Source organism: Ursus maritimus, unplaced genomic scaffold, assembly GCF_017311325.1.
Source record: "Ursus maritimus isolate PB19 unplaced genomic scaffold, ASM1731132v1 scaffold_14, whole genome shotgun sequence".
Taxonomy (NCBI): domain Eukaryota; kingdom Metazoa; phylum Chordata; class Mammalia; order Carnivora; family Ursidae; genus Ursus; species Ursus maritimus.
Genome location: NW_024423786.1, coordinates 47,545,264 through 47,555,552, shown reverse-complemented (window position 1 = coordinate 47,555,552; position 10,289 = coordinate 47,545,264). Strand labels below are relative to the sequence as shown.

Sequence of the window (10,289 nt, the reverse complement as noted above, 5' to 3'; positions counted from 1 at the left end):
GCCAGGATTCCGTAATAAAACTTTACTCTTACACAAATCTACAGCTTTTAAACAGTAAAAAGGAAGGCCCGCTGATGCCTAGAAAGACGCCTGGAAGCAGCACTCAGGAAACAGAGCAGCTCTGGCCATCAAGCGCGTGGTTACCGGCTCTGCTCAACTGTAAGACACACAGAGGGGAGGTCAGTGAGATGGGGAACGGGGGTTCCTGTCTGGGTCCAGCCCCCTGGCCCAGCCCAACACTTACTATATGTGGAGATGTCAATTTCTTCAGGAAGTTCTGCCACGTTCACTTCAAACCTGTCCTGAACGTCATTGAGGATTTTGGCATCATTCTCGTCAGATACAAAAGTGATAGCCAGGCCTTTGGTCCCAAAGCGACCTGCACGGGCCACCTGCAGGGTGAAAGGAATAGGAAGTCAGGCCACAGAGACACAAGCTGGGGATCTGAGGACAAGCAGGGCCATGTCCCCACTCACCCCCACCCCAGGAGGGGGACGTTAGGGAAGTGACACCTCTGTGGAACCACTCACTCGGTGGAGGTAGGTGTCCGAGTCCTCAGGCATGTCATAGTTGAAGACGATGTTGACTCGCTCAATGTCCATCCCTCGGCCAAACAGATTGGTGGCCACCAGGATCCGCCGCTGGAAGTCTTTGAATTGCTGATAGCGTGACAGACTGGGTGCGGGAGGAACAAGAGGCGGCCATCAGACACGGAGTTCCTGAGTGGCACTCCCCACGAGGTGCCTGCCTGGGGCCGGTGCGGGCGGCATGCACTCACCGCTCCTCCTGGGCCATGCCCCTGTGGATAGCGATGGCAGGGAAGTTCTGCTCCACGAGGAGCTGGGCCAGGGCCATGCAGCGCTGCACTGACTTCACGAAGATCACCACCTGTGAGGGAGGGAGGCAGGAAGCGGCGGTCAGGGTCAGAGTCCCCCTGCGCCAGCCTCACAAAGGCCCAGAACCCCAGAAAGGGCCAACGGGTCACCTGGTTAAACTCCAACACATCCAGGAGATCGAAGAGCTTGCGGTTCTTCTCGCTGTCCTTGAGCTTGACGTAGTACTGCTGCAGTCCGTGCAGCGTGAGCTTGGTCTCATCATCTACAAACACCTCCATGGGCTGTGCAGGAAGGGGCAGGTGGGGCTTACTTCTGGGCATCTGGCCCGCCGGAACCTTCTAGTGGAAGGACTCCATGCTGCGATGATTCCCGGAGGGCCTGCTGCCCCCCAGTAAATGCCTCTCTCCCAACAGCTGACCTAAGCTCTGGTCTGACTCAGGTATAGACAAAGCTCAGCTCCCAGGCTGACAAGACACAGGAGGGAAGGCAGGCCCGGGGCCTCCCAGCATTCTTGTGCAGTGAGGGAAGTGTGGGTGTCCTGGAACAGCAACAGCTCAGGACCCAGAACCCTGCACGGCCAAAGCCGGTGCACGGAGGCCACAGGACGGTCCCGCCCTACTCACGTCTTGCATGAACTTCCTGCAGACCGGCCTGATCTCCTTGCTCAGGGTGGCGCTGAACATCATGCACTGCTTCTCGTGGGGCGTCAGACGGAAGATCTCCTGCACGTCCCGCCGCATGTCTGGGTGGGGAGGGCAAGAAACAGATGGGCGTGACTGCCTGGCAGACCACGACCCCCACCCAAGGCCAGCCCCAGCTCCTCCCAACCTGTGCCAGGGAGCCGTTAGCGCCATGACGAGGGCGGTGTGAGCCGAGGAGTGGAGGGAGGGGCGAGTCCCAGGTGCCTGAGGGGCTGGACTCGGGGTGAGCACAGGCGCGGGAGGAGCTGCCATCCACTTACACGCTGCCAGAGCGAAGCAGCCGTGCCAGCGCGCCTCGAGCCACGCTTCAGGGAGGGGAGCCTGAGGCAGAGACAGCCGCTGGGGTGAGAGCTGCAGCCGCCTCCCAGGACACAAGCCCCATCTCCCACCGGCCCTGGCGGGGCTCACTGAGGGCAGGCAGGGGGCTAGAACTAACTCAGCAGGCGGCAAGGCCACCGCATTCCACGGGCTGATATGTACACAGGCCCGGACACGGCTCGTTTGGGCCCTGTGGCCCCAGTCAGCTTGGGCTCAGAAGCAGCAGGTCATTCTGTCAATGCTAGAACTTTCCCTAAAGTCATTTATAGAAGACCTGTATGCCAGCTACCCACATGACCCCTCTCTGGGGCAACCTCTCGCCTGTCCTGTCAGGGCCCACCTGGCTGTGAAGTCTAGGGGGCTTGGGGGTCTGTGAGGGTGGGGAGGGTGTGGCTGGGAGCTCCTCCGGCAGCTCCCAGACCCAAGGAGGACACTCACCCAGCTGCTCCAGCATCTTGTCACACTCGTCCAGCACGAAGTGCTTCACGTTCTTCAGGTTCAGGCTCCGGTTTCGCACTAGTGCCAGGATTCGGCCTGGTGTCCCCACTACGACATGGGGACAGTTCTTCTTCAATACTTCTTCATCCTTCTTGATGGAAAGGCCCCCAAAGAACACAGACACCTATGAGGGTGGAGAGAAAGCTGCTTTGGCCTGTCAAAGCGCTGAAGGCTCACACCCACTCCACGCTAATGGCCACCCAGCCTGTAGCCCTCCCAGCTTATACTCCAACAGCCCCCTACCCCCAGAGCTAGAGCCTGAGGACCAGAAAGGCCTGAGAGCCTGGCCACGACTCCGCTGGAAAGCAGCCCCATGGCTGGGACCAGCACAGGCCTCTGGGGGCCATGCATAATTCATCAGGCTTTTAAGGAGCATAAACCACCACAACCCTCAAAGGCAGCCTCTGCAGCCAAGCTTGGTAAACACGAGATGGGCCAGAGCTGGGCCAGCAAGGCCGCAGAGGACCAAGCAGCACACCCAGCCCAGCCGGAGGTGACTTACCTTGACACTGGGCATGTACTTGGAGAAGCGTTCATATTCTTTGCTGATCTGGAAGGCGAGCTCCCGCGTATGGCACATGACCAGGACTGTCACCTGCGGGGCAGGTGGAAGAGAGACACTCAAGGCAGTGTCCCAAGTCCTACCTCAGCCAGAGCCCACACCAGTGCTCTCCCACGGGGGCCCATGCCCACTGGACCCCTGTCCCTCAAGGGTGCCTGCCAGACTGCTCCCCACACCGCCAGCCGCTGGAAGGTCCAGCGCAGATGCCCCACCTTCTCCCCACCCTTCGCCTGCCATTCACTCCCTACGGCCCTGCAGCTAACGAGGCCCTCTCCCGCTGCCAGCATCCACAGTGAGACCTAGGGGTGAGGCAGCCCATGCTAACGGCTTCCTGAGAGTCTGCTCTCTGGCTGGCCCAGGACCACCGAAGAAGGCTACTCCCGCCTTCACACCCACGACGCCAAGTGTTGCGACCGCACCACAGCCTCCCACTCAATCTCCCTCTCCTTCAGCCAACCCTTAGGAAACAAGGGCTCGCGCACCCACACACAGCCCAAGGCTGTGTGCCCCAGTGTGACAAAAGCGAGGAATGCACCTCGCTTCTCCTCCAACAACATTCACGTGTGAGGAAATAACCGTCAGCAGCAACGATAGTTAACAAATCCTTATTCAGTATAATCTCACCTGAATAAACTTGTACAATCTAGAAAAGCACAGGACAAATTAACAGCTAGATCTCTGGCTAGTAAAATCATGGGCACTTTTTCAGTTTTCCCTCTCAGCTTATCATTTTTGGGGGGATTTTGTCACAACTAAGTACAGTACTTAATCCTGAAAGCCCGCAAAGAGCACACAGGAACGGAAACTTCACAAGGGGAGCCGTAGCTACTGACGCCTCAGGCAGCGCAGGCCCGACTGGGAGGCCACCCACGCACCTGTCCGTTGACTGGCTCAATCTGCTGCAGGGTGGCCAGCACGAAGACCGCCGTCTTGCCCATCCCAGACTTGGCCTGGCACAGGACGTCCATGCCCAGGATGGCTTGGGGAATACACTCGTGCTGGACTGAGGGAGAGAGCGCGCATGAGCGACCAGAAACCGGAGGCTCCCTGTGTGCAGGCTCCTCGCCAGGTGGCTGAGGCCGCCACAGCCAGGGTGGTCAGAGGACGCTCTTGGCAGGGAGAAGCAGGGAGGCGTACCCTCAGATGGATGCTCAAAGCCACAGTCCACTATGGCCCTCAGGAGCTCTGGCTTCAGCAGAAAGTCCCGGAAGCCAGAGCTGTGGATGGAAACATAGGAACCCTTGACATCTTTCTTGGGGGCAGCAGGAGTGCTCTCTGGAGGAGCCTGGGGCTCTTCATCTTCCTCATAATCCAGAAGCTCATTTTCCACATCTTGTTCTGCCATGGTGCTGAGAACAGAGGGAGGAAGAGCTGAAGGAGGCGAACGAAAAAACCCACCCATCGAGGGTCATCAAGGGAGAAGGCCGCCCAGCCACTGCAGTCCTTTCACACAGGTCCAAGAGGGGCAAGGCACTGCGGCTGTCTTACAAGCCGGCACAGAAAGGACGCAGATGATGAAGCTGATGGCCATCATTCTCTGACCCCTTTCCCTCATACACCCCCCCCTCCCCCGCCGCCGCCAACTGCAGCAGAAAGTCCCAGCAGCTCCACCTGGGCAGCACCGCCACGCCTCCGTCACGCCTCCGCCTGTCGCTCACACCCTGCCCTCCTGTAAGCCACCCCATCTTTCCCTGGGCCCCCGTCCCCCACGCCCACACACGCACACACCCCTCCACCTCCAGGGCCTCCCTCCGCTCTCAGAGTGAAATGCCCACACTTCCCCATGATTCTCACATCCCTCCTCGTTGGTCCTTGCGCACCTCATTCCACACTACCCCTTTCAAACCACCCCCAGCCTTGCCTGGCTACTCAGACTCACCAAGCCCCTATCCCCAAGCTTTTGCAGCACACTGCCACCACCAAGAAAACTAACGAACCACCTCAGCCCACCTCACCTAATGGCACTCCCCCCCCCGCCCACTGCCTAACGCGTCCACTGGGCCTGCACAGGGTAGGACCCCTGAGACCAGGAGATGTGGCTGCCAGAATGCTGGAGAGACCTGAGTCTGTGAGAGAGCAGAGTCCGCCCTACCCCAGCTCCTCCCGCTATTTGTGGTCTGCACAGGGGAATAATTAAGTACTCTCATGAACAGGCCTCCCATTGGGCCCAGGCCAATAAAAATAGAGCTGAGATGGAAAACAGAATTAATACAAAGTTTGCTCACCTCCTTGCTTTATTTAATCCAATACATGAACACACCTACGGGGTGCAAACTACAAGGGACCCGAGCTACAAGTGAGAATAAGATCTTTTGTCCTCCCAACCCCACCCCAGCCTCCAAGTCTAGAGGGAAGAAGTGCTGAAGCAGTCACTCTTCTTCCTGAGCTGGATCTGGAGGGTCCTGGGCCCACTTTCTGGCCCTCCCTCTCTCTCTCTCCATGACTTCATCCAGCCCCAGTGCTTTAACCACCTCTGTGCGGAAGACCTCCTAAACTTCTGTCCCTGTGCAGTGACAGCTCCCCTCGACAACAGCCTGTCACCCAGCTGCTCGTCCACCTCTGCCCTTGGAACGTCAACTCAAAATACCGAACAAAACCCTCTGTTTCTTCCTGCAGACCTGCTTCTCAAAAAAGTCAATCCCATTCTCTCACTGGCTCTTCTCTCCCCCTGTCCAGTCAGCCAACAGGTCCCACTAGGACAATTAGGCCACTTCTTGCCCCTGTTACCTCACTGGTCCCAAGCTACCTCCACCTTTCTTTCTTTTCATATATTTATTTAAATAATCTCTACACCCAACGTGGGGCTCAAATTCAGGACCCCAAGATCAAGAGTTGCATGCTCTTCTGACTGAGCCAGCCAGGCGCCCCTTCACCTTTCTTTTTAAAAATTAGAACAGCTTTACTGAGATATTCACATGCTATACCATTCACCACTTAAGATGTACAATTCACTTTTAGTATTTTTAGTACAGTCAGAAATATGTGCAACAATCACCACAGCTGGAATGCACCACACATTCCAGTCGGTCTTCAAAAAGACCATACCCTTTACCTATCATCCCCCCTGCCAACCCGCTTGGCTACCGCTAACCCACTTTCTTCTTTATGAATTTGTTGTTTCAGATATCTCATTAACAGAATCATACAGTATGTCACCAATCATCCAGCTTCTTGCACTCGGCATGTTTTGAAACTGATCCCCTTTGTGGTACGCATAGATACCTCATTCCCTGTGTTGGCTGAACACTCCCCTGTATGGATATACCAGTTCATGCACTGTCAGTTGATGGGTATTTGGGCACCATCATCTCCTGCCTGGATTATGATAATAGTCTCCTCACTGGTCTCCCTGCTTTCCATCCTCTTCCATCTTCTCTCTCCACAACAGCCAAAGAGAGCCCATTAAAGCTACATCAGAGAATGTCACCCCTCTGCTCAAAACCCTCCACAGGTTCCCACTGCGCTCAGAATAAAACTCAAGAGTCCTCACCATGACCTATGAGACCCTACATGAACCAACCCCGCTCTATGCTCAAACCTCATCTCCTGCATCACCCTTACTCACTGGCCTTGCTGCTGTGCCTCAAACCTGCCTCAGCACCTTTGCACTTGCTGTTCCCTCTGCCCACAATGGTCATGAATCACCCTACTTCCTTCAGGCCTCCTGCTCCAGAAGGGCATTTCTTGCAGGCCACAACTAAAAAAGCAACCCCCCTTTTTTTTAAAGAATTTATTTATTTATTTATTTATTTATTTATTTGACAGAGAGAAAGAAAGCCAGTGAGAGAGGGAACACAAGCAGAGGGAGTGGTAGAGGAAGAAGCAGGCTCCCAGAGGAGAAGCCTGATGCCGGGCTAGATCCCAGGGACCCAGGATCACGCCCTGGGCTGAAGGCAGATGCTTAACGACTGAGCCACCCAGGCGCCCCTAAAAAAAGCACCCTTTTTAGGTCTTGGCTGCCAGCCCTGAGCCTAAAACAGATAAGCACTCAACAACAATGGATGAATGAATTCAATTAGAATTGAGGCCTCAAGGCAGAGTTTAGGGGCTAAAGCAAGCATATACCCTTATCTGATTCTTGGGGAAAAAAAAAAAAAAAAGTAATGTAAACAGGAAGGGGTTACTTCCCAGGTAGCCGAGAGACAATAACAGGAGCTAGGAAATCAGTCCCAAAGCACCAGGCCCTTGTGAGGAATGGAGAGCAAGATTGGCTGGTAAAGTAGAGGCAGAGGACAAAGCTGGGAAAGCTGTTCAAGTTGAGGGCATTCCTACTTTATTTGCTAAGCAATACGGAATCTCTGATTAATTTTTTGAGTTGAGTGACTCAACTGTCCCAGAGCAATTTACTCGAGAGTAGAAGATGAGTAGGGAAATGAGACCAGCAACAGGGAAAACCAGTCACCAAGAGAGGATTAACCAGTGTGGGGGCATTATGAGGGAAGAATAAGGTGGAACACTCAACAGGGCAGGGCCATCTCCTGGGTAATCCCTGGGCAGAGAAGAGCTAGAATCACCTACTCTGACTTTCAAACCTGGGTAACCAAGAGGAGACGGTGCATTTAAAAGGTACAGGTCAAAAGAAATTGTTTTGTTCTTATGGGGAGACAGATTCAGGGACTGCCTGAGTTTGAGGCACAAAATTTTCTAGAAGTGGCTAGACAAAATCTAAAGCTCAAAACAAATTAGAGGGAGCAAGGACTTTTGGGGTTTGTCCCACCCAGCGGGAGTGGCTGCGCCGGCTGAGGCCCCAGAAGCAGATGAACTTGAAAGCTGACACCGGAAAAGTGACAATTCAGATGCGCCCACGGGTACCCTTTCACTCTCAAAGTGCCCCCAGGGAAGACTTCCACATCGGAGTCTGCCTCTGAGACATACTTTTTGCTCTATATCTCTGGAACCCCGAATCCCCTAAACACAAAGCAAGAACATAGCAGAGCGGGGGAAGGCAGGTCCCTCGGACTTGCAGAAGCCTGTCGGGTTTCTCCCATCGCAACCCCAAACCCTGGCGTCGCCCCGCCCGAGTCCTTCTCCAAACGGCCTAGGCGGTCTCCTAGGACAGACAGGCTTTCTCCCAGGTCGGGCTCAACCCGCGGGCCGCCATGACAGCCTACTCCCGGAAGCGGGGACGCTCCCCGCGCGCCAACAGTCACCACCGGCCCTCCTTGCGCATGCGCTGTGGCGTTCAACGGCCGCTGCCGCGCGCGGCGGATGCCCCAAGCGCCCCGCCCCCCCTTGTCTCGCGCCCCCTCCTCTTCCTCCTCCCCTTAACCCCCGGCGTCTCCCCTAGCCCGCTCGCCCGCAGGTCCGAAGTCTCCTCACCCCGGCCCCGCGCCCCGGGCCCATCGCTCACCTGGTTAGCCGTTCACCTCCGCGTGCTGCGAGGACAGCCGTCCGACTCTGGTTACCGGTCGCGCGCCCCAGCAAGAGCGGTAGCGCTTCCTGCCTCCTACGAGGGACTGCGGCTCTGCTCATTGGACTGCAGGCTTTTCATTCAAGAGAGGCGGAAGCGATGATTGGATCCTGCAGGAGGCGTCTGGAGGCTATTGGTGAAGAGAGGAAACAGGGCGTGCCTTATGCTTCGGGTTCATTGGTCAATCTAAAAGTAGGCGCCCTGGGCTAAGGCCGACGTGAGCCCGTGCGCTGTCACGTGACTGGCGGTTTGACTTCGGTGGGCGTCGCCATGTTTAGTACTGGCAACCGAAGCAGGGGATGATTTGCTTTTGGCGTGTGTCTCGCCTTTATGTTACGTAGCTTCTACGCCAGGCTCGGAATTCAGGGCTTTTGAAGTGGGCGTCAACCCGCGGCCGCTTGGTTCTCCAGGGTGGAGGCTCTGAAAGAGTCCTGACAAGGATTGGGATGTCGGAATGACTCCAGCGCGGAGAGGACAGTTTTCACCCGCCGTGACAGTTCCCATTTGCTGAGAATTTTATTCTGGGTCAGACATGTGCTGGTGGTCATGCAGGTTCAGCCCACAAAACCCAAACCAGGATACATTAGTCATTAACTTTTTTTTTAATTTTACTTTTTCCTCGTATTACCTTTTCCCAACCTTACCCGCCCCCTCCCCCCACCGGTACTTCACTGAGGTAAAGTTTATAGTAAAAAGGAAAGGCCCACCGAGTTTTGATGATTGACAGCCAGGTGACAGTTGCCCAGTGAAGATACAGAACATTTCCATCACCCCAGAAAGTTCTGTTGTGCCCCTCTCAGGTGAACTGCACCCCTTCCCCCTCACCCCTAACCAGGCAAAACTCTCTGTGGATTTCTGTAATTATGGATTAGTTCTGATCTTGAATTTCATAAAAACAGACTCATGCAATAGATTGTCTTTTGTATCTGGCTTCTTTTGCTCAACTGTTTTTGAGATTTGTCCAAGTGTTGCGTGTATCAGTAGTTCTTTTTCCTTGCTGAGTAGTAGTCCACAGTGTGCCTATGTCACAATATAGCCAATGTAGTTTCTCCATTCACCCATTAATGGACATTTGGTTGTTCCTAGTGTTTGGCCGTTATTAATGAAGCTTGTAGAAGTATTTTCATGAATGCAAGTTCACTTCTCCAGGGCAAATGCCAAGGAATGGAATGGTAGGCTGTAGGTCATGTATGTGTTCAAATTTAGTAGATCGTGACAGTTTTCCTCAGTTCTGCTTTACACTCCCACTAGGTACCCTGTGAAAGTCCCAGTTACTCCCAATCTTTGCTTACACCTGGTCTCATCAGTCTTTCTCAGCTGTGTTTTGATTTGGGGATTTGGGATGGTGAGGAGGGGAAAGGGAGGGGAGATAAGCTGGTCAAATTTGATAATCCTGCCACAGCATTCCAGTCTCCCTAAGCCCCTGACACAGTTAAACCTTCCTCCACAGTTTTCCAGGGAGATTCTAGCCTTTCAATTTCATTTAGTGTAGGCTATCTCGGGGTCCATGATCTAGACAACAAATTCAGAGCTGATGATCACCAGAGATACAACTTCAGTCAAAAAGCCCAAGGAAGAGAAAGCAGTCAATTGAGAGGGAGCCTTTACGTAATATAAGGTAGATACTGTAGGTAATAATTATACCATAACCCTTACAGAGCACCTCCTGTGTGCCCAGCAGGGCCAGGATGAGCGTGAGGCATGCAGAATTTAAGGGGGCACCCAAAACTGTCATCCAAAAAATGATTTTAATGCACTATTTTAAAATCAGAATTAACTTCTAAAATCTATGATGAACAAAATACCAAAATGTCAAGTAAAAACAGGATCAGTAACAGTGCTGCATGGAGCAAAACCGTATTAGTGCCCAAGACAAAAGGGAAAGATCAGGATTACTGATCCTGTCTTTATCTGGACTTTTTTTTTTTTTTTAAGATTTTTTTTTTTAAATTTGACAGAGAGAG

General features: G+C 53.9%; 1 protein-coding gene across 2 annotated transcripts; it reads right to left on the bottom strand.

Moving 5' to 3' along the window:
* Positions 1–7: 7 nt before the first annotated feature.
* On the bottom strand, positions 8–8,405 carry DDX39A (DExD-box helicase 39A). 2 transcript variants are annotated; one of them, XM_040629185.1, is made up of 11 exons: positions 8,266–8,405; positions 4,053–4,264; positions 3,791–3,918; positions 2,856–2,948; positions 2,294–2,477; positions 1,460–1,578; positions 986–1,171; positions 779–888; positions 531–675; positions 245–392; positions 8–157 (listed from the first exon to the last, which is right to left on the bottom strand). In XM_040629185.1, the coding sequence occupies exons 1-11, from the start codon at positions 8,385–8,387 to the stop codon at positions 141–143; spliced, it is 1,464 nt and encodes a 487-aa protein (XP_040485119.1). In that variant the 5' UTR covers positions 8,388–8,405; the 3' UTR covers positions 8–140. The 2 variants fall into 2 exon arrangements, with proteins under 2 accessions (XP_040485119.1, XP_008709919.1); XM_008711697.2 differs by having other exon boundaries at positions 986–1,117; positions 8,266–8,404.
* Between the last annotated feature and the right edge of the window lie 1,884 nt (positions 8,406–10,289).